Genomic DNA, 22,662 nt, shown 5'->3' with positions numbered 1-22,662 from the left:
AAATTGCAATTTACATTAACAATATTATCTAAAGTTAAAAGCAAAAGCAGGAGAAATCTGTAAAGAAGCAAAGATTTTTCACTCCACTATATGTACTTATTTATGGCTAAAATGAAAAAGAAAAACACGCGCAGCAAGCTTAGGGCCTTAAGAAATGTATTTATATTTTTGATTTTGCCAACAGAGAATACAATAAACACATGGACTGCTACAGAAAGAAAGAAAGAAAGAAAGAAAGAAAGAAAGAAAGACAGTCATACAAGTTAACACACTTATGGAACCTTCAGTCTTGTGATCGCTGTATCTCCTAATATGCTAACTCCTGTCCTGAGCTGCAAGTGGAAAACCACTGAAATAATGACAAAGCAATATCTATACAGAATTTGTATACAAGGTTAGTCAGATACTGTGTGTGTGTAATATTTTCTTGCAAGGATGAATCATTGAACTTGGTCACAAGGTGTCATGTGCAGAAAAGTGTTATTACTGCTTTAAGATAAATAAAAAATAACAACTGGTCATGTGTACAGTTGATTGCCATATGAAGCTTCAGTTCACAAACACCTTGTTTGCGATGAACAGAAATGCAGATGTTTTCACTTTATCTGTGTGTGCTACAAAAACATTTCAAAGCCTTTTCGTTGCAAATCAGAGAAATCCTGGGATGTTCTGGATATAATATGGGAGTATTCTCATTGCTAGGAACATACAGTGTGTGTTACAATATGTGTTACTTACGGTTAGTTCTGATTGTATGGAGGTTTGCTATTTATTATTTTTCATTCAGATTTTACTAACAATTTTGGCTGAAGAAGCTGAGTATAAACAATTGTCACAAAAGAAATCACTTATGAATCCAAGTCTTCCATGACTGCAAAATAAAATAGTCTTTAATATCTAAACTGCTGCAATACCGCTAGAGACATGAAGGATACTTAGCTAAATATGACATGTTTACTGATTATATATGCACCACTTTTTTGTCTGCATAAAAAGAATATGAAAAACAATAAGAAGAAACTAGTTTTTGACCAAAAATGTAAATTTACCTCCATGAAATTCAATGACTTATGAATGTTCTTTTGAACAAGTGGTATTTTTTGCCACAACGCAAAACAACTAGGCAGGTGGCCCCATGACAAAAAAATTAAATTGGGCCCCTGCCTCCTGCTTTATAATTTCTTGAGTCTATCTGACCCATAAAAAGCGTCACAATTTTAAAGGCTTGCAACTGCCTTGCTTTCTTTGGTTGAATACTGATACCAGCACCATATTTACTGCTCGTGAATTTTACATGAAATAGTCTGCATACAGTTTGCAAGTAGGTTGCTTAAATTATTTTTTATTAGTTTCAGATTACTGAAAGGTCTCTCCCCATGAGCAACAGTCACACGCAACGTGCAAAATATTCATGGAGCAATCTAGACTTCTCAAAAATGCTGTTGTTGCATTTTATTCAAGCTGAAAAAAATAGGTTTTCTCCATATTTGTTAAAGCTGGCACCTTAAAGTAAATGTTAGAATATAAGCATCTGCAACGAATTTTAAGTCATTTTGAAGGGCATTTTTAGATTAAAGCCAGTTTCTAAAAATATCTCTCTCCTGCATTAGAATACATGTTTGTTGCATGTACTTTTATAAACATTAAAAATAATGTTTTTATATGAAATTCCATATGAGGCCAGCAGAGGGCGTCGTGGTCCACAGTTCGGAAACCTCGCGATGTTTTGAGCCGAACCACCCGCTAGCAGGGATCTTGTCCAGTAGACAGCGATCAGAAGAGTAGGCATGCAGAAGCAGTTCATGCTTGCAGGGACGTGTCTGCTATTATCCTGCGTTTATTAAACAGTGTTTAATTATGAACGACTGCGGCTTTAAATAATAACCCGCATAAAGGAATTTATTGGTAAGCATCACTGAATCCAGGGACAGAGAGAGAAAGGCACATAACAGAAAGCAACCGGCGGGTCTGGCTCTCTGTGTCAGTCTGTGTGGGAATGGCAGCTCCCCGACCGATTAAAGGCATCCTGAAAAACAAGAACAGTGGCAGAAACCTGAAATCCTTCTCCGACGAGGCGCCGGCGGAGGTGACCGAGCATGGCCCAGGACTCTCGGAGGATGACCACCAGTAAGTTTTCCTCTCAGCTCCGCTCAGGGTGGTACCCTGGTAGCTAAACACTTGTTAGCCGCGCTCTGACATTTGTTTGGCGGTTAACCAACAGCTTCCACTCCGAGTCTATAAGCTTTCCAGGTCTTTTTTAGAGTATCAAATGGCATCTTTTCCCCTGATGTAAATTTTGTCTTTCGTGTAATTGTGATAATTGACTGGCTTTAGAAAGGCTCACTTCTAGTTAGCTTAGTTGTTAGCTAAAAAGAAGTTAGTCACGTCACTTGATGGGATTGTAACCGTTAATTAATGATTGACGACATTTCTATAACAGCAAGTCTCAAGAGTCTGACAGGGTTACTTATAGTATCTTGTGAACATGTTCTTATCTCTTAATTTTTTCACTTTGTCATATTTCAACCCCAGATGTTAGTTTGTTTGATGACATAAAAGAAAGTAGTGAATAATTGTGAAGTGGAAGGGAAGTCATGCTTTCATAAATTGATACTCCAATAAAACTCAAGTAATTTCAGAGGTCGCCTAATCGGTGGTTAGGTTAAAACACAGTCAGAGGTGGGCAGGGTAACCAAAAATACTCAAGTAAGAGTAGCTCTACTTCAACATATTTTTACTCAAGTAAAAGTAAAAAGTAGCCATACAAAAAATTACTGAAGTAAGAATAAAAAACTATTTGGTAAAATGTCTACTCAAGTACTTATTAACTGATCAAATTATTAGTAACTGATTTAATATTTAAAAATTGTATAGTGAGACAGACCAAATTATAAAGTTAAATGTAAATTTAGGTATTTTAAGGACAAATATAACAATGATTCCTATCAGGCAAAATAACATTTTTCCATGTCAGTTTCTTTCAATAAAAAAACTTCTGAAACTTTTAACAAAAACTGGAGGTGTATGAATTTATCTGGTGAATTTTTGGTTAAAACATGTTTGTTCTTCATTCTGTGAAGTTACTCACAATAGGTAGAGAATCCAGAAATTTTACTCAAGGAAGAGTAGTGATATGTCATAATAAAATTACTGAAGGAATATTAAAAAGTACAGCATAATAAAATACTCTTAGATGTACATTTTGTCAAAAAGTCACTCAAGTACGGTAAAGGTAATTGAGTTAATATAACTAGTTACTATTTGATTCTGAAAACAGTGACTGCCTGCCTAAACCTGCAAGGCTGGGCCAGTGGGAATATTTAATAACATCAACAGAGAATCAGTTGTGCACTCAAAATAATTGGCCTTTATGGAGGAGTGGCAACAAGAAAGCCATTGTGAAGTAAGATGATCTGGTCAGATGAAACAAAATGTAACTTTTTCATCTAAATTCACAGCAGTAAGTGTGATGGAAAACAACCTCCCCATTATGATGAATCATGGTGATGGCAGCATAATGCTTTGAAATGATTTTGCTTAGCTGGAGCAGGAACTATTTATGAGATAAAGATGTAGCAATCCTGGAAGAAAGCCCACTTGGCAGCAGCAGAACCTGAAACTGTGGGGGAGGTTTTACCTGTTAGGACAGGACAGCGACCCAAAGCATCCAGTCAGAGATATAATGGTTTACATCCATGTATTTTTCACATGTTGGAATGGCCCAGTCAAAGTCTTGTCCTAAACCCAACTGTAAATGTGTGGCAAGACTGAAAACCTGTTGACAGGCGCTTTGTATCCAGTCTGAATGATCAAAAATTGAAGAAAGCTGTGATTGCAATGAGAGGTTGTTCTCTAAAGTATTGATCCGTTACACAATTCTGCCCCATTTTATGATTCCCTATAACATCACATTTAAAAAATGTGTAGAATTTTGTTGTAAAGTGGACATACTGTGGAATTTTTTTAAAGGGGTATAAAAAATTATTTGTATTGTATTGATTCACTCAATACAACAAAAAAGCTGCAGGAACACCGAACCGATGTATGAATATTGTGTGAGTATTTCATATAAATATATGCAGCTCATTACACAAAATGTAAAGTTGATCTTTATTTCATCCAACAAAGACAGAATTATTGCGATGAGGCAAATCTGAATGTTTCCTTTAACTTTTGCACTCACGTAATAGACTTGTTCTAGCTCATAAAAGATGAGTTTATTTGTTGTTTCATGGTATTTGTTGTAGCTGGTGGAAAAAGTCACTGTGCTCTTTAGTCCAGCGTGATCTCTGTTATGTTGTCCAGGATCTATTATTTTTAAATACTTACTTCCACATTGATTACCAGAATGATCGCTCATATACGCCGCCACAGCAGTGCGAGAGGGTTGGTAAATGTAATTCAGGACTGATTTAAATTGCAAAATAATCATAGTATGGCGTATAAGTCTGTCAGGTTGGGAAATCTTGTCTATAGTTTCATTCAGATCATTAAAAGCAGGTCTGGTTTTGCCAAGTCAGCTGTTCTGCTGCCCAGTGGGCACGTTGCCGCGGGGTTCAGCTGATAAGTGTCGGAGCGGCTGCTTCTCTCGCTCTGCAGACGCTTATGCATCGATATCTCTGCCAGAGACACTTTAACTGTTGCGGTGAGGTGCGATGCCGTAAATCACTGACCTCGCAAAGATGTTTCTGTTCTTATCTTCTCCATCGCAGCCGTCGCAGAGTTCTCTGTTTCATGGTTTTTTGTGTATGTATATATATATATATATAAGAATTAATATATATACATATATATATAAGAATACATTTTTTACCAAAATAGTTAAATAAAACAAAGAAATGACTTGCACACGCAATTTTAACATCAGCACTTGCGTACAAAAGATGATGTGGATATTTTTAGTTTTTGCTGTTGTTTGCGAGTTCCACTAACATTTCTGAGCACAAAGAAACAACAGTTAAAGGGCCTCTATAAGTTGCAAGGTTATTATTATCTCTTTGTTTCTCGTTACTCCATAGTTTGCATTTTTGAAACTCTGTTCTCTTGAGCACGTTGGGCACAAAGCGAAGCCCTTCCTCCAGGTTGCCTTCAGAATAGGATCTGCAACATGCGATGACATCCAAATTGGTGCAATCATGTTTTAATCTAGGGGCTTACAATATGTTAAAGTGTTTGGGTCTAAAAATAAACTCACTTGTATGAGAGCTCTTAAGGCCTAATACAAGCTGTTTAGTACAAGAGCTTCTGCACAGAGAAGAACGAATACCACCCACCTGCCAAATGCTGCTAAATGTTTGATGCTAGTTGGATTTTCAAATGTTTGTGTAGATTTTAATCTCTTTAAAATAAAATAACATGCAATTTTTAAGAGGTTTGCACTATAGATGATGTTTTACTACACTCGACAGTCATGTTAGGATATCCGCTGTATTCTCTTTTTATTTCACTGTCTGATAATTAGGAGAAGTAATCTGAGTTGCTGCATGAGAAACCAGGCCATAGAATGGTAATGGTTAGGGTTCTCCACCCACCCCAAGCAGTGAACCGAGTGTTTTCAGTGTTGCTACAAAAATAGTTTCTTTTTGAACAGCAAGGAAGTGGAGGAAAAGGAGATTTTAAACTGATTCTGTGTGCAGCCAAGTGCCAAATCCTCTGAAGGGAAAGAGGGCTGACCGTCGTGCTGCTGCTGTCAGCTTTAAGTTTAAAACATAAAAAATAAAAACACTGTTTATGCAGGCTATGGATTGTCTGTTGGGTAACACAATATTTCCCTAGATTTATTTGTGCCATTGTTATATGAGCAAGGAACTTATGTTCTTTCATGCTTTTTTCAAGATTTTTTTCAAGCTCTTTGTAATTATTCAAAATAAGAAATACATATAAATGCTAAACTTGATATTATTCTATAGAATATGAGACAGTATGGCTGAAAAATGCATCGCATTACAAGTATTTCATATGTTTCGACACAGATAATTATTGATTATTGACTTAAATGTTTGAATTATTTATGGTGTGACATTTCCTGTTTTATCCAGTTTTCATTTCACCTCGATTTTTATTTTTAAGCAGTTATGAGGCACCGTGGCGAAACCTGAAAGTGGTACTACGTACGTTATTCAACAGTTTGTTGCTAGCTAGTAAATTGTATGTTACTAGGTAACCAAAGAGTGAGTGAGTTAGTTGATCCCACTAACCTGGCTTAGCTGGCCGTGAAGTGTTGAGCAGCTAAGCATCCCCCAGAATGCTGTGCGGTTCTGGGTTGAAGTTCAGTGAATACTTTCTATATTGAATATTTAATATTCTAGCAAATGTATTATCTATTGGTATTGATAATGTGACTATTGCGACATATATTGTTATTGATTTATTGTCCAGCCTTAGTTTCTTATGAGTCTAAGGGACTAAACTCAAAAACCTTTCATGCTTTTGTTGAAGAGCTGCATCAATCAGACACTTTTGTTTAATACCAATTCCTGTTTTTTTTTATCTTTAATTTTATCTGCTAATTCTGACAGGTTCAAATCTGTTGTTATTTTGTTTTCGATAGAGCAAGAGAGGGAAAACGTGTGCTACATATTCTTCCTATCAGAGAAATAACAATAACTAAGAATTAAGTTTCTCAGTTAAGGCGCAAATCACAGATCTGAGCCATTCATGAGAAAACTAGCCAATAACAATTTGTCAGTCTGATAAATTAATTAATTGTTCAGAACAGATCACATCGCCCTCCTAAATCCTTCTGGAGGATGTCATATTCTGCTTCTTCAAACATGTACCATCCACAGGGGATTTAATTTACCACCTGTCTGTTTATGTCGTAAATTTCCTGTCAGGATCTGGTGGCCTAAAATCTGCTGCGGTGTGCAGATGCACGAAGCTGCTTAATGAATGCTTCTGTAGGGCCTGAAATGTACTTTTTAAAATTTGGGTGTCTTGGCCTGAACACTGCTAGCAGCTACTTAAAAAAACAGTTTGTTAGGTCGCTAAAACAAACAGGCCACATAAGTTTTAAACAAAATATATTAAAGAATGGTTCTGATGCTAAAATGAAACCTTCAAAATTATAGATTAAATGTTTTATTCCATTATTGATTTTAGAGCTGCAACTAATGACTATATTAGTAATGGATTATTCATTCCCTTACAATGATGAATAATCAATTTAAAAAATTGGCACCATCTAAAGATTTTTCATTTAATCACCGAAGTTTGTTTTATGCAATATTAAAAGTACATTTAAAAATACAAACTAAGTAATCAATTCCTTTTTTGCTTAAGAAAATACAAATTTTATTGCCGAAAAAGCAATAACTTAGTTTTCCTTTAGTGCATGCTTGATCATTTGTAGCAAAAAAAAAAATATTTTAACATCAACATGTGAAAAACTCATCCCTTTCTAACATCAATACAAAGTAGGTCTTTTGTTCTTAATGAAAAATGTATAGATTGAGTGTGTTGTTCTTTCAGCCAGTGGCTATTGAGTTTGTATACTCCAGCTAGCAGTCAATCAATTTCTAAATTAGTTGGTTGTTGCAGTAATTGATTCATCATGATGATTAGTTCTAGTTGATTTGTATTACAGTAGTCTGCAGAAGCATATGGGACACCTAAATAGTCCAAATTATTACACACCCCACATAACAAGAATGACAGAAAAATCTTAAGTAATGCTCACCTCTGTTGATTCATCCATTCATTTTCCACACTTCTTTATCTAAGTCAGAGTTTTGGGGATAGTTGGACTCCATCCCAGCTTTAAACATGAAACCCTGGACTGACAGAGTCCCCGTCCACCAAGGGACCAACGCAGAGACACTGGGAGGTTCACTGAGAGGAAGCTTGATTACAATAACAAAACCAAGTCATGCGCAGGGAGGATAAGCCATTTCAGAATGGAAAAGCCTGCTTGGTCAAACTAATTATCCTTGTGTCTCTGTGGTGAGAATACAAACAATCGCACCACTGTGACACCCTCATATGTGTCACTGTTGATATGATAAGTAGCCATGTGGTATTTGGATTGAATGCTGGCAGCAGAGTTGTAGGTGGTGGTCATCCATCCAAAAGCTCTTGGACAGTAAAAGATTCTCTGCAATCCATAGAAGTATTCGACTGCCATTTTTCCAGCAGATCTGTTGTTGCTAAAAGAAATCAGAGTTATTAGAAAATGTCACATTGAACCAAAATAAGCACCAAATATTAAAACAAGTGCAGCTACTAATAGTTATTCTGATTGTATTGAATTTGGGATAAGGGTCAGATGCACAAAGGTCAGAGATCTGCAGTCTGTTGCTATGAAGCTGCATCGTTGCTCTGAATATTTTCTGGCCAAAATAGTAATAAACTTAGCAATATTTTCAAATACAAAGTTATAAAAACTACTTTTTTAATTGACTATAAACATAGAATTCCAGGGAAAAAAACAAACATTTATTCTGTTTTTGTAAGACTTTAAATTCTTTTATTTGACTATCTTAAAATGTATACAATTAATGTTAAATCCTTATTCCATCTTCTAGTTTTTTTTACTTTCTAACTTAAGGGGTTTCTGGGGCGTTTGTGAATGGGTCTTTGGGTCTTTGATCTAATACTTGCATTTTCTTGCAGTTGCAAACTACATGAGGTGTTATATGTAAAATCAGTGCCAAGGTTATTCTTGACACCTCTGTGTGTCGGGGCAAAGTGGGGCTTGTGTTCTGTGAATTACTTGTCACCTTTTTTATTAGCTGCTCTTATTTAGTTACGTAATAGTGACCTGTAGGCTTCACACGTAGTGATGCATATTTTATGGCTGCTTCCATGAAAATGAATCTCTCCTCTCTGAGCGATGGGCTGTTTGAGTGACTCTCGGTGAGTCTGACTTTCCATAATCTGACCATGAAAAGCACAGTTTACAGCTTACTTTGCAAAAGTTATTCGAGGTGGGCAACCCAGCTTCTGTTTTGATGAATAGGAGAGGAAATTGATTTTTTGTTTTTACAAATAGTTTTTCATTGACCAGCACAAAACTTTGTCTCTGTAGTCATCTACAATTAAATACAATACAATATTAAAACATATTGTATTGTGAAATAGAGCTGTCAGAAAATTTTGCTTCCCTTAAATATTTAAAGCAGACCGGGACATATTTCATATTTAATGAAATCTGTGCCAATTAACCAGAGTCTTGCAGTCAGACGGGAGGTTTGAATGTGAAATCGATGAGCTTTTCCCTCTGGCTCTTGCTGGCACCAATTTTCTCTTGGTTGGGTGCTGTATTTGGAGGCAGCGTATTCATGATGAGCGCCTTGCTCCCGCGCGAAGCAAGCGTCGAGTGCGGTGTTTTTGTGCGGGGCACCAGACTCAACCTTGCCTCGCTGTACATTGGCGAAGTTACCTGATAGTGCAGCTCTGCTCTCAGAGATGACTCACTCTGTTTAATGAGTTTCCCTGAAGCGTTATGTTGCCAGCTGTTGACCACCCTGGAACGGTAGACCTTATCACGTAAGAGAGTATGCTCTATATTTAGTGTCTACGAGTGTTTGGGGAGCAAAGTATTTATTTTTTTTAATGTTACAATTGCCGATGCTCCATCATTGTGTTTTTGTTATGATGAATATCTCTGAGTCATTTAAAGGAGCTGACACAGTTTAGCTAGAGTAGAGGTTTCTGGTTCATGTTGTGCAACCAGAAAGCATTTTGTTCACATTTCACATCAAAAAATGTTGATAGTTTTTAGTGGGATTTCATGTGATGGACCAACACAAAGGAGCATGGCATGGCGTGGCATGCATTTTGACTTCCTTTTTCAAATGCAGCTAAACACTAATAAAGCTATGGTATCAAGCACCATTGAATTTGCAACAACTTGTGAATAAGTCACATGTTGTTGCAAAATGTTCAGAATAACAGCCTTGTTTTCCTTTGAGTAGCCTAGTTAAGCATTGTTTATCTAACCAGATGTTGAGTGGCTTTCTATGTCTGCTAAGGCTGGATGTAATGACTCATAGTCACATTCAAAATGTTTGCTGCTAACTGTCAGAATTTGATTTCTGAAAATATGAGATCTTTTTGAGGAGGAAATCTGTGGAGTCAGTTGATGAAAAATGTCTTTTCTGAGTTTGAAGTTCTTCCATGATCAGCTGTCTGACAGTATTTTAGCTGTATTTACTCTGAACGAATCAGTTCTGACTACAAGTGGAGGCTCATTCAAGGCTTACAGGCAGCAGGTGGTTGATTTAGCGTCCTTCTCTCCCCCTCTGCTTTCCTGTTTCCTGTGATGCTTTCAACCTTTTCCATGAACCTATTCAAGGAGTGTGTGCTGTAGATCAGCTTGAATAAGAGGGAAGAGATGTTTTCCGAAGCCTTAAAAACAATGTATAATTACTTGCTTAGGAAATCAAACTGAAGTGTACAAAAACGTAAAATGTCCAACTAAAAATGCCAAGGTTAAAAAGAACAAAAATACTCTGATATGAAGAAAATTATTAGAAGGAGACAATTTAACTGGATCGTTATGTCCTTTAGAGTTTCACAGTTGATGACAAAAAAAGAAAAAAGAAAAACACAACAAAACAATAAGTCACTCACCCCGTAATCATTCAGTTATTTTTGTACCAGAGATGTATCTGGGTTTTTGTCTGTGTGTCCCTAAATTTATGCAGTTTTATTCAAAACTGGGCCACGTTCTGCTCTAGATTATATCTGGACTCTCGCCCCTGAGGTTTCTGTGCGGTGGATTGACGGTCGGTGTGTTGCCGTCCTCACACAGTGGGTGTCTGTCTGTGTTGGGCCTTCTTTTCTTAACACCATTTCCCTTTTTTTCTTTCTTTAATCTCTTTACAGAAAGAAATCTGCCAAATGGGATGAGATGAACATCCTGGCGACATATCATCCTCCAGACAAGGACTACGGCCTGATGAAGATAGAAGAACCCAGCACACCTTATAACAGGTTTATTTATATGCTCATAATATCCAATCTATTGATTCAATAATTAAAACAGCACTGTATTTTTGTTCAAGTCTCCACTAATTTAATATTTGGGGCATGCTTTATTTTTTTGATTATGAAATATATATGTTAGTTTAGAGACTTGGAAGTAAATGCTCTAAATTGCAACATATCTGGGACGTATTTGCAGTACAGTGGAATTTGTTTCTGAAAATTATGAACATAAAACATCTTTCAAAGTCAATGAAACTTTAGCTCCGTTCTTGTCCCTACTGTTCATTCTTTGATGTTTCTACAACGCCACTGGAGTCCACTTGTGGTTAAATCAGTTGATTGGAGATTATTTGCAAAGGGAAACCCCTGTCAGCCACTTCAAACTGCATGAAAAAGTGTAGTGTATGAAGAGTTGTTTTTTAATTATTATTAAATTATTTTCAAAAGTTCTTCACCTTAAGAAAGAAAATACTTAAATTTGTTCTGGAATTGGTAGCATAACAAGATGCACAAAACGTGAAAAGCTGTGGAAGCTTTCTACATGCTCTGTGCTTGCAGAGAGAACTGCACAGCTAAAAGCAATGGGTTGAACTGAGATTGTTGTAATATTATAAAGTCAGCTTCCTAAACATGACAACTCTGTACAGCTGTACGTTAGACGCAGAATTTAACAAAATAAGATTATTGTAATAAATTAAGTTAATTGTAATTGGACTGAATTGCTTTTTTAAATAAGACTCAAATTGTGGTTGCACTTTAAAAATCCAATTTAGTAAAATTAGAGCATTATAAACTGAAGAGGCTTAATTTAACTGGTATTTGATTTTTAAACTGAATAGATTTACTTCTTTTGCTCTAGGATTATTTTTTCTGGAAAATTAGATCTATAAATAATCCGAGATCAAATAAATTATTTATTTTATTTAAAAAAAAATCTTTTTAACTTGTTTCTATCCTTCCTCCATTCTTCCTGTTGACGTTTCTGGTTGTTTTTCTCCCCTGCTGCTCTTCTGTTTTCAGGATGGTTGGGGACGATGATGATGAGGGCTCACTCAGTGACTCAGAAGGCCACGGCGGTGGGCTCGCGCCTGATGACCTGGCCTCAAAGTAAGGACGGAAACATGAATGCATGGAGACAGAATAAAATAAAAGGGAACACAAACAAAACAACAAAGAAGGATCCATGATGCTGCAGGCCTGTTTCACTGGATTCTCCCAGCAGATTCCTATTTCAAAAATATTTACACCTTTAACAGTAATCAAGGTCAGACCAGGGATTTTGTCATTTTATTTTTTTAGATTTTAGTTTAATGTAAACAAATGATACTCGGTAGGAATGCTCAAAACACACTGATGTTAAAGTTTGATCATCCTGAAAAAAATAAACAATGGAATAAGAATGAAAAGATGTAATAAATCTGTCTAAATAAACAATCATTGGCCACACAAAGACAATTGCACTGTGGGAATATGTTTCTACTACTAAAGGACATGACAAAGACAAAACATATTGCTCAGAGACATGAAAAGCTGGCCCAGTCTCTAGATATTGAACAGAACAAAAAACTCATCATCTTGCTGTAGTAAAACCCAGACAAGGAAAACTTAAACATTTAAGAACAAAACTGCCTGTCGAGTGTTTTTAGCTTGCTGACAGCTGATTTGGTTTTGCTGTGTGTGCTAGTGTCAGGTGTCAGTCTTATTCTCTGTTATACAATAGAAACAAATCCCACAGCCTATTATGAGTAATTGATGTCTCTGACCAAGTCATGGACAATTCTCTACTTTAATTAAACGAGATCTAAGAATAAGGGGATTAAGAAAGCGTTGGTACTGCAGGATATCAAAACATACCGGACATTTATTAAAGTTTTAAGTTAGAAATGAGGGTATACTGTATCTCCTTTAACAAACTTGGGGGCAACTTCTTGTTACACTACAGTTAAACAAACAACTGTCTCACTGGCAGATGCAGACATGTAGCTTCACAAATAATGCAGACAGTTGTTCTGCTTCAGCTGTGAAGCCCCAGTGGTACAAAGTAACTTGGAGTCAGCAGCAACATGCCGAACAGCCACAGTGACAACCCAGGAAACAAAGACTGGTAATGAACCAAAGAGGAGAATCAGCAGCAACAGCAGGCATGATCAGTCTGGCCAGGCTCGGTGCCAGATTGATCACGCTTGGATACTGGAGCATTTGTACAATGAAAAAATAGGAACCTTTAGGTTTTATGACCACTTGTTTGAATTAGTTCACTGTTTTATCGTCCTTTAACCCTCCTGCAGTTTTAAGAGACGGGATTGGACACCACAAACTTTGACCCTGCGTGCACTTTTACCAGGTTTTTATTTTGTGGTTTTGGGAGCTTAAGGTCTGTTGGGACAATCCCTCACTGAACATGTTATGTGATCAACTGTTTGTTTATGTTGCTAACATGGGGAAGACTCTATCCAGAAAGAGACTCTGCCATTAGAGAGTGAAGGCTAAGTCTCTAGCTTATAGCAGCGGGAATCTCCCAATGCACCGGGGTGTGAGGGTTCTCTCCATCAGGGGTGTAGCAACCTCCTGGACTCTGTTTAGATGGATCTCCATGAGGGATATGTGCTGTAGGCAGTTGGTCTTCGCCACACACATTTGTACAGTTTTACTGTTCGAATGCGACAGCTCCTTGTTTGGCTCACTTTGTTCTTTCTGCTGAGTCTAAATGGATTTGTGCGTAACTAATAGTTGTCCTGCTGACAGATTCTTTTTCTAGAGCTCTGCAGCTCCTCCAGAGTTAACAAGGTCTTCTCTGTGTTTCTTTTAATTGAGCTGTGAGCTATGTAGTTTTGCCACTTTAGAGAAGAGTATTACATCAATTAACTCTATTAAGTAACTTTGGGAGCCAGTTGTTTGCACTGGGCTTTATTTGAGATTGTCAGAGCAAATACATGCCACACCTTTGAAATTTTTATAATATAAATTCAAAACCATATATTTCCTTTCCTCTGGTCTGTCACAAATAATCCAGAAAAAACACAATGCAGATTGTGGCTGTAAAATGACTGCAAGATGTGAAAACATCTTGCAGTCATTTTAAGATTTTTAGATGTGTAATTACTGCTTCACGCATGAAACGGCGAAACGTTTCATATGTTTCAGTGTGAAAATATTTAGTTTTGGCTCTCAATGAAATTCCATACAAGTGCAGATCAGACAATAAAGAGGGTGTTTCCCAACATTCCTGCATTCCAGGGAAGTGATGTCGAGCTTTCCAGGTGGCTGTAAGAACACACTTTACTCAGAGTCCTGAACACGCTTTACTGATGGAAACACGTCGATGCTGTAAGGCATTTATGTGTTAAAACAGTCCATATGTTCTAATTTAAATTGTTATTTCCCTTTTTGCTGCCACGATCAAAAAGCTCTTTACAAACTAATAAAGAACAGATGTTTTACCAAATCAACAACTGATGCGCTACGTACAGCAAATGTGAATAAATGGATGGATTACATCTTTTTTCTGTGCCATTTTAGGTCCTAATGGTCCATTTGGGTTAAGAAATATTTATCTGCCACTCTAAGCTGTCAGCAGAATGTTAATGGGAGCCTGAGGAGTGTTTTTCGCTCTGGGCCATCATCCTTACATAAGTGCATTAAAGCTGGGATTGGATGAGGCAGTTTGGATGCTGCAGAGAGCTCAGTGATTAGCTTCAGGCTTGCAAGTCAATTAGCTGCCGTTGTTTACTTTTGTAATGAATGCCCTGTTTTGTTTTACACTAAACCCATCAGACAGCACCGACAGCTGCTGCTCTTTTCCTTTCATCATCCTCCCATTATTCAAGCTTTTACATTACAGATTCTCACTCCTCCTTTTCTGTCTGTCTTAGCTGTTCTATCCCATCCAATTTGGCCCATCAAACACAATTATTTGAGCACTTTGAAGCTGTAGTGAAATGTTAACTCTTGACCTGCAGTGACTCGTGCCAGCTGGTTGGAGAGCAGTAGCACAGTGTAGGGGAGTTTCCCTCAGGCGCTTCCACATATTCACCATAAACCATTATTCATTTTGTCTAACCCTGTTGAAACTTTTAGTGAGGCTGAGAGGTGAGAATAGTAAATTGTGTTTTTGTTTTTTTTTTAGTCTCGTGAGTCATTAACGCTGTTCACTCTGCCTTTTGTTCCATCATCTAATGTACTTTTTCTCCTGCTAACGTCTTCCTCTTACATCTATTTCTATATTGAGATGCAGTAAGAGTTTGGATCTCTTTGCATTGTTGTTGAAGGCTGGTGTGTTCAGTTACTCTCTACGTGCTTCTGGGAGATATTTAAGACGGCTTCACTTTGTTCTTCAGGCTGGAGGCAGCTGAGGGGGTGGAGCCACGCTTCATGAAGGAAGCGGAAGAGAGCAGCGAGGAGGACGAGGAGCTGACTCCACAAGTGGAAGGTGATGCTTTTTTTTTTTATTGGGCGTTTTTCAGTCAATACTGTCATAATGGTGAGATAGTAAACAGTGCTTTACAGAACTATTTCGACCTCATGATTTTTTTCACATTTTGTCACAATACAACCACATAATTATACTAAGATTAGATTACATTCGCAGCATTCACTCAGCAGCACTTGCAGCAAGAAGATCCTGGGTTTAAATCCTGGCCTGGTGTCTGCATCTTCTCCCTGTGTATGTGTGTGTGGACGTTTACAGGCAGTTTGTTGCCCTGGATTCATTTATGGGTATCAGAGTTTAGGAATACTTTTCTACTATATTGCTTGGAGATTCTGGATCAGTATCAGTAGTTGCAGGTTTCATTTTCCATCTTATCAAGGGCACCACACTGTTCACCTTTCTATTTATAGCCATGGTCTTAATATAAAGCGTCCTCTGCAGCTGTGAGGGTGACTCAGTGCTGCTCCACAGTGGAGTGTCGGCACAAAAGGTCTCCATCAAAAGTCCTCAAGTCGTCTTTGTGATCCTTTTGACCTTTTATTCTGCTCTCCAGACAAAGACTATCCATTCACAGCGTGTCAGCAGGATTTTAACCAGTCCGTGACCTCGCCCGCCTTCGGGCTCTCAGGTTCATAATTGAACCGACTGTGGAGGTGGAGGAGGACACACACTGTACTTCCACTGAAATAATCCACTCAGACCGATCACTGGGGTTTCAGATTTATATCCGGAAGGTTGAAATAAATAAATACATTCTGGGAAATCTGCAAATCAAGTCGATGCCACTCAGCATCACAGCTGCAGATTCAGTAAATGCTGATCCATGTGCCGATTAACGCCACCTGCTGGAAAAAGATGAAAGTGTCGACTGTTCACGGACGTACTGGATGGTTTCTTCACCCAGATTGAGAGCATTTATTTTTTTCTGATATATTTAAATGCTTTTTGTGAAAGAATCTCTTTATTTTAGATTTCTTAGATGTTTGTTACCAAAACACGCTAGCTGAGCAGCTTTCATCAGGTTCCACACACAACCAGGAGGACAGACTTCAACATGTGACCCAGCAGCAGAGGCTGGGTCAGGTGAGCAATGTCAGCATGCTCTGTGGTACAGAGTGGAGGCCGATCTGTGTCGCTCTTCGAAGAGGAAATATACTGCGACTAAAACTAATCTGAGGATTTTCTTGATCACTGTGGGGTTTAATGTTGATGGATGAAGGTTTTGCTGTGGTTAAGCGCATTAGAAATAAAACGTCACGGCGGCCTCTTTTGACTTTTGAGTCTTGCTCTCTTGCTTGTATTAAATGTACAAAGTTCAGAATCCCATTAAGTTTTTCAGACCAATTAAGAACAATTGCTTGTAGAGACGATTAAACAGCAAAAGCGGCTCAGTTTTCTCATCCGTCGGTTGTCTTTTCTCATTTATCCTTAAACAGTAGTAGAGCTGGTGCCGTTCCCCAACGGCTGGAAGTTGGGATACACCATGGACAGGTTGACAGTCCATCACAGGGAATCACAGAGACCCACAGGACAGACAACCACACACACTCAGACCTGATGGCAACTTAGAGAAACCAGTTCACCAAGCAGTCATGTTTCTGGACTGTCGAAACTGTGGTGATACTAATTACGATTAGCATTCATTTTAATTCCGTTGTAAGTTTGCCAAACTACAAATATGCAGGAGTGAGACCAAACCTGAACTGTTGTGGGCTGCATGCAAAATTCAGCGTTGTAGAAAACTACCGCTGTTTATTGCCCTGAACACATCATCCTCACATTGTCAGTGGTCGTGGCGGCATCATGGTGTGGGCATGCATTTTTCCCCAGCAGCGATAGGGGTGCTTGTGTAATCTGATTACAGTATGGATGGAACTTTATCCAAATGAATCACAGGTTTTTGAGTTCATGCATAATTACACACAAGTCCGCACAGTCAGTGTTTTCTGAAGTAATTTCGTTTTTTGTTTTTCCTTTCAGCCAAAAAGAAGCATTTTCAGATGATGAGGAAGATGCACTATGATGAGGCCATGAACATAAGGCTGGCTCGCGAGCTCATTGCTAAAGAACTAGAAGAAGATGATGACGATGAAGAGATGAGGGATGACACAGAGGATTCAAGGGACAACGCAGAGGACACGGAGGAGATCAGTGTAGACCCGCCACAGGAGGGTAAGGAGAAGGGAGACACTGTACCTTTGCACATCAGAGCTTGTAGAAAGGGAGCATCAGAGGCCACATGAGGAATGAGTAAACATGTTGGTTAAAATGATCAGACATAATGGTTTTGCTCATCATCATCATCAGTATAAATTTCATTACGCTCCATTTCTGCTTCCCCATGGATTATATTCCCAGACACTAGAGCATCAGAGCGATAACTCATCGTCATGGTGACTAAAGCGTGTTGTGATCGCTCAGTGTGTATAAAAATACACACGACCTTTAAGGCTGAGCGATTTGACTTAAAAACATCAGATTTTTTATTCCAGATCCGATTTTAATCGATTAGTTTTCTTCTTGCAAAACAAAAATACAAATGATAGAAAATATTTTCAAAAAGTGGCTTTTATTTCAACAATCACTCCCATGACTTGTACAACAGAGTATCAGGGCCAGACTACAAGAATTTTTATTTAATTATGAGAATATGGCCATGATATTGGCAGAATAAAGATGCATTTTTACCAAAAGAACTTCATGAAATTCTGAGCCTTTTTAATGAGATAAAAGCTTTGATTATATCTTGAAGCTATCAAGATATAATGTGACCAGCTAATCTGTGTGGTTCTTTCTTCAAAATTGACTCGTCGTTTGCTCAATCGTTTCAAAGTTCTCCTACTGATAATAATTTGTTCCCGATACCAAAGTACAACTTCGCAAGATGCTCAACATTCCTCATTTTAATTTTTTGTAATTTTCGTGTTGGATTACTCATAAAATTAATACTACATTCTCCTAACACAGGGGTGGCAAACCGCATGCTGCGGCTCTTTGACGGATCCTGTGTGGCTCTTTGAATCTGAAATTTCCCACACCCCTTCAAGGCAGAAGCAGCGTAACGTGCAGTGCAGGTTGTGAAATTAATTCTATTAAGATAGCGCTACAAGTCTGCAGTAGTTGTTGGAGTAGGACAGTCTTTCTCAAACTGTGGTCCCCAATCCACTAGTGGTCCGTGGGCACTCCCTTGTGGTTTGCAAGGTATTGCATGCCGTGAGGTTAGCTCAAAGTCTGACGCACACAGTTAGTTAACCAAAGGATTTCTTTTTAAAAATGATAATGGATAAATGGCTTAAAACTGGGTCACTTGAAAGAAAAGCTGAAGGTACCGGTGGGAAATTTCTTAGAGTGAATTGCAGAAGTCTTGTTTTTGAACGCTATTGCAATAAATAGCATGCCACCTAGATCTAGGTGGATCTAGACCTAGATCTGCATGGTCTCAGACTTGAGACCTAGATGAACAAAGCTGCACCCCTCGCGGAGTAACTGCATCTTAACACCTAAAATAAAGTTTTTATGTAGGGATGAAAGAAAATGTTTGTTTTTGCCAAAGCAAGTCATGGTTTTATCATTGCCATTCACGTTTACAAAACAGCACTACCCTTCACATTAGGATGAATAAAGACAATGGGGTAAGAGACTAATATTTTCATTTCAGGTTGTACATATTAAGATGTTGTTATTGCGGGACCAATTTCAAATTAGGTGATCCGTGAGTGTTTGTAAAAAGGGTAAGTGGTCCTCGGCCTGAAAAAGTTTGAGAAACACTGGTCTAGGAGGAGAGATTTTTGGTGGAATCTGAATTGTTTATGAATATAATCTGTTTCCATGGTAACAGTTTTCCTCAACAGGTCTCTATATTTCTAGCATCTGCATTATGTCACGTTGGTACACTTTGCGCCACACCCAGGCTCAGAGGATTGTGGCGCAGATGTGGGAGTGAAGCAGAACAAACTGCTGCCGCTGCTGCTGCTGCGCAAATAAGGGAACATGATATCAGAATTTGTACAGCAGTTTCTGGTGCCACTAAAGGGAAAAGTAAACCGGTTCTGATCACATGAAAGCAATCAATGCTGTGCGCAACGCGGTGACGTGAAGAGTGCAAGGGTCACTTCCAACAGAGCTCCAAAGTTTTCTTTATGTCTTTGAATGAGATTTTACTGTGTTTAAACAAGTCTAATCATTGTGAAAGAATCTCTGTTACCAGGGGCTGTAACAAAGTACAAACCAAACCCAGAGATACTGGTAAAAAAGAAACACTGTTAGGTGACCCAATTAGCTTTAGGAACTAAGGACAAAACTGTTTCAGCAAGCAATGCGGTATAAAGCTAATCTTGAAATTGCTGTTTAATTTGGCTCTTAATGCTGAACTGGTTCGCCACTCTGTCTTAATATTACAATATTATTCTGGTGATATTAAGTCTAATTATCCGCATATTAATTAGACTTTGCTCTTAAAGTAATCTATTCTCATATGTAAAAAAAATAAAATTATTATTGCCATATGTTGTAGAATACAATGTGTAAAAAAAAAAAAGAGCTTGTCAAACAAGATGGCGGCATCTAACATAAGGGCATGTCATCATGTTGGTCTGATGACATCAGTCTGAACTATGGAAACCAAGGAGTATAATGAGGAGGGAACAAAAGATTTTACTAGAGAATATTTAAATATTTGTGTATACCAAGCATCTACCTTTGTTTATTCCTGTCTGTCTGTCCTCCAGCTGATTCCCTAGAGTCGTAGATGACTTCTCCCACCGTCAGCGCCGTGACAGATCAAGATTCAGCGAGATCCGCCCATCAGATCTGTGACTGAAAGCAGAGACGTTAAGGCAAACACCGCTTCACCACCTGTCAAACATCTCCCAGCAGCCAATAAGATTACCGGTCCCCTCTTTGTCTCCAGTATTCTCATAAAACTGTGCAATATAACCTCTATTTTTAATTTTAAAAATGGTTTTCAGCTCCAGGAATATATCTGAATCACACACGAAGGCTGTTGCCAAGAATGCCCTCCTCTCACCTCTCCTGGACTGATGTCGCACTGAAGAACCTATGACTCAGACACTGAAAGGAGGATCAAAATCTTTTTAAAAATAAGAATAAAAAATGACAAGAAAAACCTCACAACATTGAGCTTATTCTGGCTGAAACAGCTTGTTGGTTGTGGAAGAAGCCAGGGGGAAACCCCCGGGCCTCTCTGAAGGGTTTTATGTCACATGATGGAGTTTCCAGTGGCTGCAACTCGGATCTCTTTCCTGTTTATCCTTTCTGATCAATCACACCGCTTCATTTCATTTCTACTGGTTGCATGTCTTTACAAATAGTTAAACTGCTAAAATAACAAGGATACTCCACATATAATATTGACATGACATGATTACTGGTTTGGGGAATATATTAGTCCAAATTGTTTTATTAAAATAACAGGTATTTTTCAAGGAGGACCATTTTACTCATTCTTGATTGTCCCACTTGGATGCTCATTTTTAGTTTCTCATTTCCAGTTTACAAGAATTTCTAAATGTCACCAGACATCTTGAGGTACATTTTTCATTCACTGGAATCCTTCATCCCCTCAAAATAATTTCCTTGAAGAATAAGACAGGACAAGCTGCTCGGTTGTCCGTGTTTTCCTTCCTCTGTGTAAAAGCTACAGTATTTTTGATTGTAAAGTTGGCGAGAAGAGACTGTATGGAAGTGCTGCTACTGAACTTTGGTATGTGCTACTGATAGACCCGATGAATAGGAATTAGATGAACAGTCTGAGCTGTGCCAAGTTATTTGAAGGAAAGTCAGAACAATGTTGCTTAATGGTTTTTTTTTTTTGTTTTGTTTTTTTTTTTAACCTGGCTTAATCCACGTTCTCATTTTAAGACTACAATGTTTGATCTGCTTGCATGACTCAGCTCAGGATCATCATAGGGCAGGGGGAAATGATTGTAATGCTACTGACCGAAGTCGGAGGACGTCGGAGACGAATTAAACCACTACAGCTCATTGGAGCTGCGTTGAGGACTTGAGTTCTCTTTCAAGGTTCAGCCATGTGTCACTGCATAGTCTTAAAAGGAAAAAGAAAGCCAGTCACTCTCATGTTGACTGTAGGACTTGGCCGCATACGCTAGGAACTCAGTTAAGTATGGAGTAGAAAAAGCATGCAGGAATCATGAGCATGTCTTATGTTATCTCTTTATTTTCCCCGCTGCCCTTTAACGCCCCACTGTGACCGGACACGTCCAGCTTTATGTTGCGGAAATACTGCAGGTCACAGCTGTTGGTACGACTCCTGCCAAAGTCTCTGTGCATTTTTCCCCCTCATGTTTAGAAGCACACTAACGAATATAGAGATTGGCAAATGTAATGAGTATCTGAGCAAAGAAACAGAAATTTTTGACAATACGACTGTTTTAATTTGTAAACTTGTGGAAAAAGTGTGATTAGAGAAGCAGAGATTATACTTTTTCTCATTTTAGACAAAACACAATGGACATGGATCATCCTGTAGGTGGTTGTGACCTGACAAATGTGCCTCTAATGACTTAATATACTTGTGTGTTTAGTGTACAAGCTCCGTGATACTTTTTGCCTCTTTTTTTGTTTTTGTTTTGCATTACACCTCCCCTGTTGTGTTTTCTAAGGTGGATAGATGTTTATGCAGTCCTCTGATCTAGAGATGCACCAATCAGATATTTTCTGGCAAGTTTTCAGTTTTTTTTGTTGTTGTTTTTTTAGATCTTACTTGCCGATTCCAATTATTTCCCCCAGGGATTAGATATTGAAAATGAGGGAAAAACTGTTCTGCAAGTTGTTTGACAAAGTTTATGATAAATAAAGAAATTACAAGACTATCCCCATTTACATTTGCTATACATCAAAGCAAATGTCTCGAACCTTTATCAGATTTTTTTAATAAATCAGATGCTTCAAAGTACTTGATATTAGTTGATGCATTTATGGACCTAAAATGGTGGGACTTAGTTATGGTGCATTTAATAATTTGAAAATCAAAATAAGAAAACAAAATTGATTGATTATTGATGTTTCTCTACTTATGACCGTCATGTGTCTCAAAACTGTTCTCTTATAATTTCCTGTCTGCATGTTCTTACTCATCAAGTTGTGTATATTGTTTTGTTTTTTTCCAGTCATTAAACAAACATTGTTAGAAGCCTGTGTGAGATTCATTTGCTTTGGACATAGCAGTTTGAATGAGATAAATGCCCGTTTTGATTTGGTGATAACTTAAAAATGAGCAATCAATCTATTCTGACACTGATGAAACTTTTGCTTTTATTATTTTA

General features: G+C 38.0%; 1 protein-coding gene across 2 annotated transcripts; it reads left to right on the top strand.

Moving 5' to 3' along the window:
* Positions 1–1,728: 1,728 nt before the first annotated feature.
* ppp1r2 (protein phosphatase 1, regulatory (inhibitor) subunit 2) lies at positions 1,729–22,529 on the top strand. Of its 2 annotated transcripts, XR_006371940.1 has the most exons (7): positions 1,745–2,127; positions 10,828–10,935; positions 11,950–12,036; positions 15,267–15,358; positions 17,339–17,530; positions 18,326–18,432; positions 20,086–20,221. XR_006371940.1 is itself a non-coding variant. In XM_044129633.1 (6 exons), the coding sequence occupies exons 1-6, from the start codon at positions 1,997–1,999 to the stop codon at positions 20,103–20,105; spliced, it is 630 nt and encodes a 209-aa protein (XP_043985568.1). In that variant the 5' UTR covers positions 1,729–1,996; the 3' UTR covers positions 20,106–22,529. The 2 variants fall into 2 exon arrangements, 1 of the variants encoding a protein (XP_043985568.1); XM_044129633.1 differs by lacking the exon at positions 18,326–18,432 and having other exon boundaries at positions 1,729–2,127; positions 20,086–22,529.
* The last annotated feature ends 133 nt before the right edge of the window (positions 22,530–22,662 follow it).

The sequence above is a fragment of the Gambusia affinis genome, linkage group LG10, assembly GCF_019740435.1.
Source record: "Gambusia affinis linkage group LG10, SWU_Gaff_1.0, whole genome shotgun sequence".
Taxonomy (NCBI): domain Eukaryota; kingdom Metazoa; phylum Chordata; class Actinopteri; order Cyprinodontiformes; family Poeciliidae; genus Gambusia; species Gambusia affinis.
The sequence above is the reverse complement of the archived record's forward strand: the minus strand, read 5'-3'. Positions and strand labels throughout refer to the sequence as shown.